The 18,169-nt window shown below is 42.8% G+C and overlaps 1 protein-coding gene across 1 annotated transcript in view; it reads left to right on the top strand.

Annotated features, from left to right (window-relative positions):
* The window catches only part of LOC124719802, a 116,021-nt gene that overhangs the window by 46,409 nt on the left and 51,443 nt on the right, over positions 1 to 18,169 (top strand). The window contains exons 4-6 of the mRNA XM_047244996.1: positions 2,353 to 2,528; positions 7,421 to 7,629; positions 16,954 to 17,876. Coding sequence (XP_047100952.1) covers positions 2,353 to 2,528; positions 7,421 to 7,629; positions 16,954 to 17,876 — 1,308 coding nt within the window. The remainder of the gene's footprint in view (positions 1 to 2,352; positions 2,529 to 7,420; positions 7,630 to 16,953; positions 17,877 to 18,169) is intronic.

The raw sequence follows: 18,169 nt of genomic DNA, 5'->3' as shown, positions 1-18,169 counted from the left end.
AATTGACAGGTGCTTAATTCTATGTAGTCCGTCACATGCTTGCAAAGTAGGGTAGAGCACTGACGTGTTGAAATCGCACAATTCTGTGGACAACAAAAGGTACATTCTCCAAGAAATGTGGTACTCTTCAAAGTCTGGTACTCAGATATATCTTTGATGGGAACCTTGGCTGGCTATCTGTAGCGTGAACGAACCTGTCTCTCGTACATTGGTATCTACAGAGATAAACGTCAGCCAATTATGGTAACGCCTGTTGAGAAAGCATTCTCTGTACATTCATGCTGCTTTACAGGCACTACATCCTACTGGACCACACAATTAAATACATGTCTGCTAACTCTTGTAGCAAGTAACGTTCCATTTTTGACTACTTATTCGGTACTGTACACAGTAACACACCTCACCATGAACACGACACAAGCTATCTGATGCAAAGCACGTCAGACAACAGGGATAGTGGAATGCTTCTGGCACAGGTTAACGCGCCTGTGCGATGCTAGAGTGCTGTGAGACCAACTGTGTACAGTACGTCTGTCTGGTGGTCAGGGGTGTACACTGTTTTATCAGCTGCTACTGGTCGAGTGTACAACAGACACCTGAGATCTTAGCAAGAGTGTGAAGAACTGCAGGCATCATAGCAAAACATGCATTCAGGCTGACAGTTGTTGCTTTGAACAATTAATATGAGCTACATTGTTGTTAGGTTGTGTAGCAATGTATGTTCTTAACACAATAAATGTGAATTTTCGAGCATTGGTTCCCTATCTCAATATAGCCTGTTGTGGAACCACTGTCACCTGTTTCAAAATAACCCAAAAATGTTTGGGACACCATGTCTAGATAACAAGAGCAGTTCTGTCACACTTCCCTCGGACACTCCAGACGGTACCCCTGTCTGTGATAAACACTCGGCTTCCAGGACAATATACTGGGTGATGCTAGGCTAAATAATAATAATAAAAAAAGAAAACAGAATGGGCAAGTGCGAAATGGACTCACTCATTGTGGGTCCTTTACAAACTCCCCATCCTTGGAATCGAGAATACCAACGATTTTTACCTGTTATTGAGAATCATTATCGATACTGGCAAGATATTGGTCCAGGGATTACTAAGATCGCTTCATAATTTCTACATTAGTTCTTCAGCCTAGCCCGAAAAAACAAGAACAAGCGAGCATGCGACTTCAGTTAATGTATGTAGCGAGAGAAGACTTAATAAGACAGTTTTGTTTATCTACTAAAACATCCTTACAAGTTAGAGTTTATGTTAGGATGGAGTAGTATTCGTATGTTATGATTTCAACAGATGATGAATGCAATGTATCGCCAAATGGCAAAAGATTTTTTTGTGGGATAGTTACAACTTAACAAGTTTCAGATATTTTCCCTTACTTGTACTGGAAAACTTAGTTGTTGCCAAATCTCATTACTGTAAGTCAATGAGGAGCACCCTATAGGTTTCGATGACTGAGTTTTCGAGTATCAATATATGTGACATAAATGGCCGCGTCTTTTGATTGGTGTCTCTCATCCACCGGAGTTATTTGAGATATCTTCTCTGATTTGGTGCCTCTGTTAATTTCAGCTAGATCAACTGGGACATTTTTTCGCTTCTGAAACTGATAAGGTCAATATATTCCTTCAAATCTGCAATATTCGAGACGTGTTCAGATATAAACGGCATCGTCTTGGATGGACGAGCAACAAACGGAAATTTTCGGCGAAAGCGATCAGTAAGGCAACAGACAAACGCTACAAAACTTTGAGTCACACTAACATTTCGTACGTACACAACTATTTGACATAATTTTTTTTATACAGAGCAGTTGGTTTCTATCATTCCGTTTATAAATGGTCGGAACATGTGTTCGAGTTCCTCCCAACATTGGTAACGAGTAAGATTTTAACGGAATAGTCAACGATCTGACCACTTAATTTTCGAAAATCGTTCAACCGTGTGAATAGAATTTGCTCAGAGTGCCAGCCACGCCGTGTGGCTCTACACGTAGGAACTCCATACTGCTGGCGGCCCTAGGACATTTCAGTCGGACATGTCGTCGCGAGAGTATGCATTCATACAGTCAGAAGTTTGTAATGCCAACTACCAAGAAATATCTGCAACTCTCTCATCTGCTGCCAGAGTTTGAGAACTTCGTGCATTTAATAAGACGCCGCTAGGTATGTGCTATGCATTAATGTTTTAATGCCTGTACAAAATTGAGTGTACTACACTCATACGCTGGCAGTCATTTCAGTGTTATGTAATAGTGGTGTATGTAACTGTAAATTAAGAGAGGCTCCTGCTTGTGGATGTTATGAAAGTAATTCGAACTATTTTCTGTGTGTCTCAGGGTAACCACACGAGTGATCAGCAACTCCACGGTTGGATTAAGGACGTGGAACGTGTGAAAGACATGCTGCACACGAAATTAACAGGAATGCTACACGACACGCAACACGTCATCAAACAGGTGGAGCACTACGAGATGGAAGAAGACAAGAACAGGACAGGGCACTTGATAATCAGGTATAAACCAGTGTACACTCAAATCTTTGTCGTACTCGCTATGATTTATTGGAGTTTATTTCACTGTTTCTGCGTGGAAAAATTCGTTGTTGTTATAGAAAATACTGGGATCATTTAATTCAGAATGGAGTAAATAGCTAGCACTAATAGACAGTAGTGGAGGAGATTGTTGCAGAAACTAGTCATTTACAAAGCTTTTTGATTTCGTTTATCATTTGTCCTACGACTTTTTGGTTCGCGTTTACTCTTAAAATGTGCCACATATTGCGGAGAAAATAGACAAACCGAAGGGTGTTACTGCTTCGATTAGGGGAACTAATGATGGTTGCAGATACTTCCGAAGTTTTAAAGTTTTTGATTTCGTTTATCATTTGGCCTAAGACTTTTTAGTTCGCATTTACTCTTAAAATGTGCCACATATTGCGGAGAAAATAGACAAACCGAAGGATGTTACTGCTTCAATTAGAGGAACTAATGATGGTTGCAGATACTTCCAAAGTTTTCGTAAGTATGTGAACACATGATGTGGAAGCGGACACGATATCTGAGCGCCTCCTCATCCTATCCGTGGCAGGCAGAAAGTCACCTGCGGGAGAAATTACGCTAATGCCGTGTAGTAGCGACTCTAGCCCAGATACTTGCATTCAGTCGGTGAGGAAAAGAAGCCACAAGTCATGTTCATCTCAACAGATGAAGGGAAAATTTAAGCAGCGATGAGGGACGATGGGAAGATGTCAACAGAGGCGAAGGAGTGGAGAGCCATGCTTCTCGTATTCTGCCTTGTGGTTGGTGCGTTTAAATCAATCTGTATAATAGAGCGTAAATACTGGAAGTTGCGAGCGAGAGGGAAGCGGAATACTCTCTCCAGTGGTTGACATATGGGGCCGTGGAATGGAGTAGTGTAGGAGATATGTTGGCACTATGGAGGGTGACCAGGTGGCTTCCTATGTGGGAGTGGGTAAGCTCCCAGCAGGCACCACAGGTCTTGTGGCGGTGTTGTTGGATTCTTTAAGGTGGCTTATTGTTGGATAGCTATGGAGGTGGAGAACATGGATTAGGATGGACAATTAGACTCAGTCGTGATTACTATCAATAGGATGAAAGACTTCTGCAGCTATATCTGAAGAGGTTGGCAGGGGATTCACTTTGGGGATGGGTGTGTCTGGGAAGTTGACTAGGTCTTCTGAAACGAAGGTGATCAGCTACATCCCCAGTTAAGTTCCTCATAGGAACCAATGTGGATATATCGGTGTGAAGAGGCAATGGTCAGTGTGAGGTAGGAAATTAAGTGCGATAGGATGGCTGTTAGGGTGGTAAAATACACACTCAGGATAAAGTATTATGCAGGATGATTGAACATGATTTGTAGCCAACTGGGGCTGTTTTTGAGGAACAGTATTCTTACTACACATAGGTTACTGTCCTGGGATTTTTGGTTTGCTACTTCACATCTGTCATCGGCACTGTAAGTGGGTTACTGGTATACTGTATGTGGAGTCATGCAGATAGCGTGACGGGATAAAAGAACGGATATTGAGTCATGCATTGGGAATGAAGGTAACAATGGTTGTGGAGGTGAACTGAAAGGTGGAGATGGGTAGATTGTAAGATGGGGGTGCACTGCACAAAGGAAGCAGCTACTCGCGTAGCAGAGTACTTGTGGCATGCACATGGGGGTGTCAGGCTAGGTAGTAATTCGAGGTACTCTGATGAACACTCACTAGTTGGTACACATTTAGGCGAATCAGAGAGCTATCAGAGTAAATTCGACTGTAAAAGTTTTAAAAGTAGATGTCCAAGTATTCGTTACAAAGTTCCCGAATCTACTGCCCTCCAGAAAAGTTCTCAGCCTCATATTATTCTTGAATTAAGAGGTGTGTGAATCTGACATATTCATTGAGTATCGGAATATTATCGGAAAGACAGATTAGACGCAGTAGGAGGGGAAGTGTTCATTGCAGTCCACAAAAAATTCTCTCTCTACTGAGGTTGAATTTGAGTGTAATACTGAAGCAACCTGGTCGCGCATAACAGGTCAATGTGAAACCATGTTAGTTGTTGGATATTTTTACTGCCCACCCCACTATGCTGAGACAGATGTAGAGTCACTCAGAGGAGGTTTACAATCAGCTGTGCATAAATACCGAGATCATGCGACAGTAGTTGGTGGTGACTTTAACCTACTGAATATACTCGTAGACTGGGATGGTATGGATTCATTCCGGGTGGTACAGATAGACAATCTTGTGCAGTACTTTTGAACACGTTTTCAGAAAACTGTGGTGAGCACACACTTCGGCAGGCAGCATGCAATGGAAGTATCTTAGCCCTTATAGCTGCAAACAGGCAGGACCTTATCGATGGCGTCCGTAGAGAGATGGAGAGTAACGATCATGATGTTATCGTAGTGACTATGGTTACAAGAGTCAATATATCAGTCAAGAAGGCTAGGAGAGTGTTTCTGCTACAAAGAGCAGATAAACAGTTGTTAGTTTCTAACTTAGACAATAAACATAAATCATTTAGTTCCCGAATTATGGCTGTAGAGGAATTATGGGTAAAGTTTAAACAAACTGTAAATCGTGTTCTGGAAAAGTATGTCCCTATTAAGTGGATTAACTCATAACAGACTTTAAAATTCTCCCATATGTGAGCAAGTCACCCTCTAAAATAAGCATTTTCACTGTAGAAATACAGTAATATTTTAATGTGAGATTTGTTTTTTCTTTAGAACTGAGAACAACTCTGTAACGTGGAATGACAAGTCAAATGTCGCAATTTTCTCACAGAATTACAGATTTTACACAGTTTTCAACTCACCAACATATAAACAGCACAATGGATAACGCATCTTGCCAACATCAAAAAATGAAATAATTTTATACACAACAATGTTAAATATTAACTCACTGAAAGTACATTAATCCTAAGCACAATATTATGCAAGTGTAACTGGAAGTTTCTTTACATTAATCTTAAGCACGTTATTATGAGATTGGAAGTTTCTTTATAGAATTTTCGCTACACATAGGTTATGATGCTGTCAGTACTACGAAAATAGTCCGATTCCAATTCAAAGTTCGGTACTATTTAGAATGACAATCAAGTCCTTGGTGGATGATTAGTTAAGTGATAAATTTAAGCACAAGATTACCCAAGGCCGCTCGAGTTTACAGTGGATGCAAGCTGGTGAACCAACAAAGTTTACACCTCTGCACGCGGTATTTACCTTAAACTGCGACGTGCTGCTGTCTGCAAGGCCGCCCTCTCCCACTGAAATTGCTATAAAACTAATCTGGCCTTTTTGTTTCTCGTTGTGTGAGAAAACATGTACTCAGTCCTAGTCTTATTATGTGGCGATACAAACGCGCTTGGTTGGAGCAGCGTGCATATTATAGGGCCGTCACAGTTCTCAAAAGAACAGTTACCTAATTTGGCTGGTTCGTTTCTCCACAGTAGGGGCTAAGTGTCGCTACAGCTAATTTCCAGCTGAAGTGCAGCAACTGTGAACGCAGTGTACACACAAATATCTTCTCTGCGTCGTACGGAGCACTGAGCGCTCCATTCTGCACTTGACGCCAGTTCAGAGAAGATTCTCCTAAAATTCCTCTCTTGTCCTACTCATGGCAGAGCTGCCTCCCTCCACTTGGGTTCTTTTTCCTCGTCACGACTTTTTTCGACCAGTAGGAGCGTTCCTCTTATTTTGTAGAAACTCTCTCTACCAATCGCAGTGTCCCTTCTATCAAACTGCATCGAAACTTCAGTATTTTTCTCCTTCCTAGTACGTTTCCGCCAATCGAAAGTTCTCCGCCCATTCTAGCCGCCTAAAGTACATTGACCTTTCCATGTGTCGCACTCGCTGGACGAAAATGCGTCACTTGCTTTTGTTCATATCCCGTTGCAATTCCGAAACGCAGCTTTCTAAAGCTGTTTCTTCTTTCCCTTTTGTAGAGGTGCCGCTACACGATTCCTCCAGCCTGAATCACCTCACCCAGGGTCGCTGAGCTTCCTCCTGCCACACTGTTCCACCTTCCACTCAAAGACATGCATTGTGTAGGAACGATGTGTTAATTACCGTCGATTGGCTGTCATTCCTTTTTGCATTACATACTGATAGACAAATGTTCGCATAACCACCTAATTACGTTAGGTGTCTTCTTCACCTTCTCATTGTGATGTGTAAAGGTCTCATTTAGCGAATCTGACCATTTATTCTGCCATCTTACAATATCAGTCAAGTACGATGCTGTGTCCATGATGAAATGATCGCTCCTAAAAATTCTACCTGACTGTGAACTGCATAAATGAGAGGTTAATCATTGTGTATTGTACTTCACGTCACAATTTTTCTGTGTGTAAAGTTTATTCAACACACAAATTTGGAGAACTTACCTTCATCTGTAACAAATTTCAATAAGTCATCCATATCCATAACACGAATATCACTTGTTTACTCTCTTTCAATGCACCAGAAATTCTTCTCTAAAGAAAAGACATATTGTGTGATAAGCGCTGCAGTTCTGACGTTTAATGTGTCTAATGTGTCTAAAACCAGTTCACACGATGTAGCATCACAGAACCCAGTGAATGTCCTTCAAGAAATAGTTAAAATCAGTGTCTCACAACAAGTGCTCTGAAATCTGAATCTGAAATCTCGATGTGTTGGAATATTAGTAAAACAGTGGGTTGGCGATTGTCTGCTGTCTCTCTATGCTTCCTTTAAAGAATGTAAAAGTTTGAGGTTTGGGTCTTAATCTGCCACACAGTTTTGATCTGTGAGGAAGTTTCTCATCCGCCACTGAGTGAGCATCCATCCTGGATACTTTTACGTCCTTCCACAAACTATACATGCTAGGTTTTTAACTTTTAACCTCGCACCTTGTGTGCTACAGGCGGCCGCTGTTGAGTGAACGCCTGCTGCGCTATCAGCCGTGGAACCTCTCCTTTGACGACGACTTCAGTGCGCTGTGCAAGGAGCGGCAGCCAGAGGCGTCGCAAATGTTCAGCCTCGCTGCCACACTGTACGCCGTCTATCGTGCCTACTGGTACACTGCAGCTGAGTACATCGATTCATTCGACGAAGATGATTTCAAGACTGTAGGTAAGTTTCATATTAGGACCCGTCCACCTCATGGTTGTGCGCTAACGACAGTCCAATTATTTGAGGAGTGTGGTTCAAATACCCTTCTTAATATCTAGTTTTGGATCTTACATGATTTAGCATGCCACAAAAGATCATCACTGGTGCTCCTTCCAAAGTCAGTTTTTCCACTTCTTGGCAACCCTCCATCTGGATCTGTGACAAGCTAATTACATCATTTCGATATCATAAGAATATGCGTATATTAGAACCAGGAACTCTAATACTGCAAAATACCGGCCTTTACAAAATTTCGGCTGTCGTCAAGAAATTACTGCAAACACTCATAAGCATAATACTGGCACACAAACGGAAATACGCATTGTTAGCAAGTTACTAAACAAGTAGACGTGTTGGGGAATGAGAGACCCTTAGCCATCTGTTGCTATACTGTGCTGTTCTCTGCAGCGTGTCTGTAATTATCACTGAAACTATAATGGACGCGGAGAAAAAACGTGTGAGCTGAAGTTAATGTTCCAATTTCTTAATATACTAGAGAGTGGAGACAAGATATTTAAGAGTGAGCAGCAACAAGAGCTTACAGAGTTGTGGACAACTAGCCGTTTGTCTGGAAGCTAACTTTAAGCCTGACATAGAAGATATCGTCAGGGGAAATCTGTCGCCATAACCCGGAGACTTCGGAAAGATCGTGGCAGTTCGGTCGAGATGGCAAACGGCGGCGGGGGGGGGGGGGGGGGGGTGCGAATCCCTCCTGAGCTCGTGGCGATGTTATGTTGGAGATGGCTTGCGACATCCAGGCTGGCTGCTACAACGGCCCTGTCTGAAAGAGTTGCCATCGCCACTATTAAAACCGTGGCGCCCTACTGCCTGCTTCTTTACGCATCACTGTCCAGCAGAACTAGAACCAAACTAGGTGACAACTCCCTGAGCCAAATGCGGAAACCTTTTATCACATCCGAATGACTGGCCCCAATAAAAAAATAAGGAACCATTTCAACTGCTGACAATGGCATCGGTCATGATGTACCTGCTGGTACAACAGAAAGCTGATAACGCCTCCATTCCTCACAGGTTTCCCGTCCTGCCTAGGTGGCAACTGGTGCAGGGAATGACATTTTCTGCATCAGGGAGCCTCTTTCAGAATTAGAAGCCTATCACATTTTCAGCAGATTCTAGTGGCTTTTGCTATTCGGAAGAAACTAGTATGTTGTAACGCGATGGTCCTAACAAAAATCACATTCAGGAACAGTAATCTGCGGTATATAAGGAATCTGGCCCAAGTTGTCTCTTTGCTCTCAGTTTCTACTGCGAGGGAGAATACAGTTGAGCTACTCCACAGCATGAACTCAGAGGATGGCTACAAGCAACCGACGGCGTGGCTGCCGGCAGTCCCAGTATGACGAGCTGCGTGTGTTCGCCGGCCAGCAGCCCCCATGAGGTGGGTTCAACAGATATGGGTTCAACAGCGTAAATATGCGACCGCAAGACAATGCCGTTCAGCATCTGCGTCTGGATGCAGGAAAACCCTGTGTATGAGTATAAGCTGACGATATGGTGTTATGTACCACTTACCAACTAGAGTACAGCCAACAACCCACACAAATCTACATTTCGAGCTGGCCATTGAGATCCTTGAAAATGTGAACTCGTTGGTCACATGGCAACCGCTATAACAAGGTATAAATCAAAGACCACACCCAGATGCTAGCAGCTAATCGCTCTGAAGAAGATCGCTGTAAAGATATCGGTGGTGTAGTTGGATTGGTATTTTATAATGACGTGGCATAGCATCCAAAATTACACTGCTGAGAGGAAGAAAATGTATTAACCGATGGTAAATCTGTAGCATCCAGTCTCGATTATGATAGTTGACTGGGCCAGCGTTTGTGAATGTATAAATATATTCAGTTTCATAGCCCCCCATTTCAGTTTACTAATTGTTAGTTTAGTTCATACACAGACAGAAAGATTTTTTTGAATGTTGTGGAATCATGAAGAGAGTATATCTTGTACATGTTGGTTACTGAAAAAATGCTTACTTCTAGCAACACATCTGCTCGTCATACTCTCCCCCAAATTCTCCCACGAACTACATCACACTACAACCCAGCCACAAAAACTAACAAAGGTCTCATCATAAACCTCCTAACATACAAAAAAGGAAGAGATATCTCATAATCTTGGGTGAACACATTCCACACCAATTTCGTCCCGAGATCTCTCTCAAATGACTTACGCTTTCGTTTAGTCCCAACCATCCACTAAATTCCTTTAGCCTAAATCATTACACTGGACTCGCATTCGGAAGGACGACGGTTCAATCCCGCGTCCGGCCATCCTGATTTAGGTTTTCCGTGATTTCCCTAAATCACTCCAGGCAAATGCCGGGATGGTTCCTCTGAAAGGGCACGGCCGACTTCCTTCCCAATCTTTCCCTAATCCGATGAGACCGATGACCACGCTGTCTGGTCTCCTTCCCCAAAACCAACCAACCGATCTAAATCATTAAGCCTCAGTTTGAAAGTGTACTAACATCTAATAGCTAATTCTCTGGAATTAATCCATCTTTACAGTTTGCACAAACCCTGATTTCCAGACGATCCTCCTACAAAACATCCCAGTCAGTCACTTTGGAACCAATGCTTCTCTCAATACCCCTCAGGCCCACTCAATCTCAGTCTCTTTGTCTCCACTCGTTTTTACTGCTGTCAACCAGCTTCGTGAACATGACACACAGTGGAAGATGCCAGGTAGGAATTAAATTCCCATCCCAGCATCCAGTTACCCAAAACCTTACCTGTCCACAATAAGTCTCACATTTTTATCGAACCCTCGCCCACAACAGATCATCTAGAACAGGGTCATGATTTGCTGTTGCTGTCATTGTGTAGAATTAATTAAATCGCACATGCAAGCCTACAGATGTGAAAAATACTGCCAGTGTGACCACTATCTGACCCAGAATCGCAGAACTACCAGACCTATCCCAATTACGAACAAGGCCACCCACCAGTAGAACGAAAAATCAGTCCAATTTACAAATTTTCAGTTTTTATTCATTTGGTGACTATTTTCTGGCCAAGGCCCATTTTCAAATCGTCGTAAAATAGTCGAAAATTGCATTTCCGAAGATGTCAAAAATGTGCAGTGAACATTCACAGCGCATACAGAAATCATGGAATGGTCAAAATTAAAAATTAGCAACTTGGAATGGTTTTCCATTCTACTGATTAACAGAAGTTGCTGACACAAGCTACTGCAGAATGCTGAAAGTTCGTAAAACCACTCATATTAACTGTGCCCAAATGTGCAACCTTGCACAACTACGTCATATACACAGCCTCAACTCGCATGAACTAATAAATGCAAAGTAAAGGCATTATTCACTACACTAAACATACCAGCCTCATCCCAAGAACTTCATGCATTGCATACCCACCATCAAAGATATCGAGTTCAGAACCACAGTTTTCCACACCATCCAGTCGAACTTACTGTCATCATCCCAACAGTTTCTTGTGTCGAATCCCAAACATCAAAGACTTCCAGTTTGGAACCACAGTTCTCCACCACATTCAGTCTCTTTGAAGGTCCACACATCGTCGAACAGATAACGATAACAGCCCCATTCACCTTCCATTTCAACATCCAAGTCATCTGCTCCGAAAACCAATCCTACTTTGTCTTCAGCCACCTCAAAACATTAGCTTAAAAACTATACCTAACCCTGTTTTGGCACATAACACATCAAGACACAGCAGCAGCAGCATAGCATCCCATCCTTGTTATGTCAATACTACAACAATACCTAAATGAAAATTGTTACAATCACTTAACACAACTCCATTGTCACTCTACACTCTGCAGAGCCAAGACAATTCCTACAATATACCCTCAGGTGGTGCTGCCATTGGCTGCTTTGAAATATCCTGATTCCAGCACCTAATTCTACAGACCGAAAAACCCTGGCATTGGTGACACACATTAACAAAACCTACACTACACTTTCCATAAACTAAACAATACAATGTACTGAAACCCGTTCCTTCTCCTCACTATCCTCTCGTCCATAACAACCACAAGTTGCCAAAGAACGTCAACAAGCCAAACTCAGTGCCTCATATCTTAAAGATATCCTCATTGATCCTCACTGTACCTAATGACTGCTTGACAATTCTGTACATACAGTGTCGCACAAACACAACTACCACATCTCTTGCTACCAGTTTTAAATACCTCTGCATAACGCAACAAAACGAATTAAATACAGTATTTATAACACAAATTTCTAAAACAACACATTCCAGAAAATGAAGATGAGAGGCTGCTTATGAATCTATTACCGAGAACCACCTTAAAAAAAACTCTTTATTTCCTACTACCTCTAGTCACGTTGTGTGATGCCATACAGTATGCAAGTTTCTATCCGAGGGTTCACCTGCGATTTAAGGGTAGCGTCTCTGAATACTAATCAAAACGTTCTGGGCACTCTTCCCCCCCCCCCTGCTCCTAAAAGCCTGAAGAGTCAGCAATGCTCAAAGGCATGAGAATTCAGAAGATAATTGAAACCAATGATGTGTATCCGCAGGACATATATCCTGTAATTGAAAAGTGCTATGATGAGCCATCCATTGGCGAATGATTCCAGACTAACCCCCCAATCGGATCTGTGGGAGGAAACTGACAATATGTAAGTGTCCCAGTAAATTATTTTTGCTGTATGTCTGACACACCACGCTTCTTTCGTCACTATAAATCTTACTCAGTAGCATATCTTCATCTGCCTACAGGAATGCGTCCTCATCTCCTCTGCAAAGCTTAAATGCACCTCCCAGCAGCTCTGTCAACTGCGTGATGCAGACGACATCATCATCTTTACCCCAACCCAGCCTTCCAAGCACCCTAATGTCCTCTCTGGGTCTGCTTCAATAACTTCACCTCTTGGAATAGCGTCTGTTGCCTCAAAATCAATTATGTTAAAAACCCTTATTACCACCATTTTAAATGTAAACATGCCTGTGTTGTGGCACTCGCTTCAGGAGTAAGCTGGTTCTAATTCAGGTGATGGAAGAAACTTTTACAGCTAGTATTTCCCCAGTAATGCTAGGGGGATGGGAGCATAAAGTTTCTGATCACCTGGCCTTGCTTCAGTGTTGTACATTAAAATACGTCTCCCTAGTGTATCATGACATGTGGGTCTGTCACACTATTGATGGTGTGGTGTCGATGATAATCGCCTGCAGCAAGTCGCCAATAGACCACCACTCGTAAGCAGCATCGCAAGGCCCCAATCAGAAAGAAGGGAGTAAGCCACTCCTCCTGTAGCTTCGAGGCGCCACACACGACAAGTGTTTCCAGCTCTGACGGTGCCTGGTACGAGTGCTGCCAGAGTCCAGCCTGAGTTCTGTTTTGTTTGCGCTGGCATCAACAGTTCCATGACGAGCGCAGACAAGTGCCGAAGTTCCACTTCTGCCTTCAGAGTTCAGTGTCGGCATAATGTCAGTCAATCAAGCCTAGACAAGGCATGCACGAACAGAGAGTCGAGGGCCACAAACAAACACGTACTTGTCACAGCTGTACTAAACGTTCAGTGTTCATCATCTGCAGACTTGCACTGTAATGACGCTCAGTGTTTTCAGGAGGTTCTGTGTATTTGAACCCCAATTAATACCACACTTGCTCACTCAGCCACAGTACCACAGCTACAAGGAGCGAAGATAAGTGTATTGCTTTCCAAACAATAAGGTGTTCTGATCATCGACTGTTTCATTTATCTACTTGCAAAAGTATTCAAAGCACAACACAACAACATGTCTGTCAGCTGTGGACGTTAAACTATTAACGCGTCAACCATCCTCTGCACTTGGTAAAACCCAGTGAACGACGCAATGCTGTGGTAAGCTGGCGGTTCGAAATTCGATTTTCGATCAAAATTCAGTGTCTCTGTGATGTCCCTAAACAGCTTATGGTGAATGATATGATGGTTGCTTTGGATGGATCCAGCTGTCTTGCTTCCCTATATTTCCCAATTCTAGCTCATGCTCTGTCCCTAATGGCTCTGTCACCAACAGGACATTAACATCTAACCTTGTTTTTTCCTTCGATTTTCCAAAAGCATTAACTGCCCTAGCCTTACTGTCACCCATACACTCTGCACTCTCAAAATTTTACCATTCCTTAGAGTCTTAGAACACCTTGGATTATGTATCGTCTTTCCCCTCTCACAAGCAGCCTCTACCAGCTGATTAGATTATCCCCCCTTATATGCATAACTGCGATTCTGCTGCACCTATACCAACATGTCACACACACACACCCTCCACCTGCTCCCCCTTCCCTATCCTATTCCAGCGAAACCTCAGCTGGCTGTATCTTCCTGTTCCAGAATAGTATTCTTCACTAACTCATCTAACCAGCTACAATCCTAACGTTTATATCTCTTCAACATATATAGGTTACCTCTTCCAGCCTCCTTACCACCATAATCCCTCCCTCACACCTCCCTCTTCCCACATCAACTTGTCAGTCATACTTCCCAGCCCACTCCAGCACCTTGTAATACGTACACCCTTTCTGGCCTGCACCTGCATCATATTATATTGTCCTTGCAGCAGTTACTGGGACCTGACTCCCAATGACTTGCCAGAAGCACTAGCTTTTACTTCACCATAGCACCATCATCAATTTCAACATACATCTGTTTTTTATTACAGACAATATGCCTTTAATTTTTATGAAACCTAACATTTTATCCTATGTAATAACAATACAGGCATTTTTAATCTCGATAGGCTGAAAAGCAGCAACGTGTCTGCAACTTGACCACCACCCCATCACGTGGTGGGTGTGAAATGAATAACAAAAAAATGAAGTGTCTACGTTAAAGTCGTGTGTTCGGCCTTTCACAAAATGTTCAAATGTGTGTGAAATCCTATGGGAGTTAACTGCTAAGGTCATCAGTCCCTAAGCTTACACACTAATTAACCTAAATTAACCTAAGGACAAACACACACACCCATGCTCGAGGGAAGACTCAAACCTCTGCCGGGACCAGCCGCACAGTCCATGACTGCAGCGCCTTAGGTCGCTCGTGCAGCTCGGCCTTTCACAGATTCTGCACGTGTATAAAAATCTTTTGAAACTTATTCAACTTACTGTGTCTACACTTGCGATCAACACACCAATGAAATATGTACGTTGGATGATGTGTAGCGTACCAGTATCATTCTTCTTCGATTTGTACTCTCAACGTGAATAGTTCTCGAGAAAAAGACTATCAGGACTTCTGAGAATGCAGTAGGTAAAGCTGTCCTCAAGCTGAAGCTTGGTTTGCTCACTGCAGTGCTTCGCCAGCCATTGTCTCACTGCAGGTTGTGGTCACTCGCCGTCTTCCTACTTTTAAACTAACTTACCCAATTAATTACTGGGGGACTGAGTTAATTATTGGGTCTCCGAACCGTGCTGGAGTTATAAATATCTTAGATTTTTTAGATTCCGATGAATTTCAGAGGTGATAGAAGTGTTAATTGACAGAAGGAATAAATGCAATGTTCCCTTTGCATTTCTTGCTGCATTATTATCACTACACATGGCGCGAGTGATATGAAGTAATTACATTTTTGTGCATGTTTTTGAATTTGTGCTGACAGAAAATTAAGAATAAACAGTTCATTGCGGTAAAGGTATTTCCTAAACCGTCAGATAATGCATTTTGTTGTGCTTTTCCTCGACGTTCTTACGCTAACGAAATAATCTGGTGACAAATCTGCACCATAACTTACCTTAACTCTGCGTGATGAGGGTCACTAGGTTCAGGGACAGAAGTGGAATACGAGAAAGTCGAGCATTCAGCCTGCATACTCTTTCTTTGTAAAACAAGTACGGACGTCCCCATACAGTTATGTCAAAATGGTGTGTTCTATATTGACGTACTTAGATACAAAAAATACGTATCCAGAGGATCGGTATATGGACTATCCACCTTACACAGAGATCTATGTGTCTCCTTGTCCCCCTTACTTTTTTTCGGATCGTCCTTGTAATTCTGCATAGAAAGGCATTTTCAACACTTGCGTCAATTTTCCATTAATTCATTAACGTTGAGCCACTTGGGACTTAATTATTCTTCATATTGAGTTACTGGCGTGAATTATTCTTCATATTGAGTTACTGGCGTGGTATGACCCGAAATTTGTTATGGTTATTTCCAAGGGCTGTCGAGATGGTAATGTTGGGATTTCGTGGTCACCATTTTAATGCTGCTTCAAATGTTGAAGAACCACACTCAATCCGAGGCCAAATTGTTCATTAAGAAGCCCATCAGCTGCAAACCAAAACGTGACTCAAGCTCCGCCCTACTATAACCATACGCGGTCCAAACAGGTATTCTGACCACACTCTGGCCCATATAACATGACGTGGGCTCCTTTCCAGCTCTTGCTGATAATGGGTATTTTCCTTAGACAAGAAAACAATATTTCTCCTGAGGAAACTGTGATGTATGGTACATTTACAATTAAACAACACTCTTGAGCGAGGCATGGCAGAAGTTGCCGCAAGGAAGTAGGGTGGGTTAAAAATCGTTGTTCCATACCACTGCGGATAATTCAGTAAGAAATATCGGCCTACATCCTTTCGTATTCAATTTTTTTTCAATGTGGTTGTCCATTGTTGACCAAGATACTTGAAGTCCAACTGCTTTTTTGCAGATGTATTTCATTAGAGACTGCTCATCTGATTAATAGTCTGTGACAGACATTTCCTCTCACATTTTATTGCTTCCAATACTTGGCCTGTCTTTGCGACAGCCAATAAAACAGGACATTTATCTCAGTCACACAGGGCTACATTACGGATTCGGCTGTGCCAAATGGTCTCATCCTATCGTTCATAGTTTTCCCTATCTGTGGATGTTCATGCCCCCACAAATCCGCCACTAATCTCTCCTTTACAATATAACTGTTGCGCCATGGATTCGCAACTCAAAGACTACAGTGCTGAAAGAAAAATACGATACTGATAACATTGTTTTTCACCAGCTTCAAAGCAGGAATATCAATAAAACCTATTTCTTTCCTCATTTTTACTATGTTAAGAGCGATGCAGGGACTTCTTGGATATTCTGTAGATGAAATAGACTCACATAGTAACACTGCTATCTGTCTTTCTCAATACTCTTAATTTGTGTTGACTTTTCGCCTCACATAATTGAGGGTGACTGAAGCTGGTTAATAAACCACGCCGAAACCCATCATCCAGAGAAGACTTTGGATTCAGCTGCCTGAAGTGTATGGGCACCATCTACTTGCTGCCATTTTCTTGCAGATGAGGAGTGGCAGCTGGAGGACAGAAGCCATGAGACGCTCTCTGTGGACACTGACTGTGTGCAGCTGTTGGCGAACGCCCTCGACCACCCCACGTGTCCACTGGAAGACCTGCCACCGGAAACCAAAAACCTGCGCGAGCGGTGCCGCGAGCAGCTGTGGGACGACATGGTGCAGAGGTGGCCCCACGTACCCGTCACCAGCTACCTGGCCTACACGCAGAGGGCGGACGTCAGCCTCTGCCTGCTGGCCTGGATGGCGGTCAACTCGTACGGCATTTGTCAGGACGTCCCGTTCAGCATGATACAGTCCGTGCACGATGCTCGCTGCTATTTCGATAGTCCTGGTGATCAATTATGTCTGCAGTCGAGCACTACAGATGCCATCTGTTCTGTTTCCAGAGCTATTCTGTTGCTGAAGTGTCGCGATTTTTCCTCCTTTAAGGCTTCTGATAATTGTACGCTCTTTTATTACCCATTTCAACTGATCCCAGTTAGATATGCTAAATCTAGCCGCATACTGGATCAAAAGCTAACAGAAGAAACACTGAACTACAAAAACAGTTTAAATAACGCTAACTTGAGATACAAGGATTTCAAAATAGACAGCTTGAAGCCTTTAGAAATCTCATTTATACTGATAAATATCATTTTCCGTTTTTCGACTGCCGGAGTATACATGTACCTTCCCCAGTTACGTAACTTGCCTGGAAAGATATTCTTGTCCTTTCAGATCACGTGCATAACCCAGATCCTGTGTTCTGAGGTCGTGTATCGTATGGCAGGCGTCCCTGACTTACCTACAGCAGTGCTGATAGACAGCGCCCTCACACTTCTCAGCTGTATCTGGCTGAACTCATTCTGCTACCACATGTATGCTTGTGTTCGCCATCTCAGGCTTCCTAACCACCTACTACCTGCTGAAGTAAGCCAGTTATTCTGTCGTGAGGTGCTGTACGTGTTTATACCGTGGAGTATAGTATGTGTGGCAGCTGTTGCTTTGGAAAAGACGAGTAAATATTACCTGATCCACAGTCGCATAGTAGTCCTTGCAGGGATTTCAGTGTCTGTGGCATTCAACTTGGTTTGTCTCGGACTGCTTGGATACATGTACCTATGTACTCGGTGCTCCATGCGGCAACTCAAAATTGTTGATAACAACAAATTTGCCTCAAAGAAGCAATATCTTTTTATGTCAGTTAAAGCCATTATATTAAG

This window comes from Schistocerca piceifrons, chromosome 11 (genome assembly GCF_021461385.2).
Source record: "Schistocerca piceifrons isolate TAMUIC-IGC-003096 chromosome 11, iqSchPice1.1, whole genome shotgun sequence".
NCBI lineage: Eukaryota > Metazoa > Arthropoda > Insecta > Orthoptera > Acrididae > Schistocerca > Schistocerca piceifrons.
Note: the sequence above shows the minus strand (reverse complement) of the source record. Positions and strands in the feature narration are given on the sequence as shown.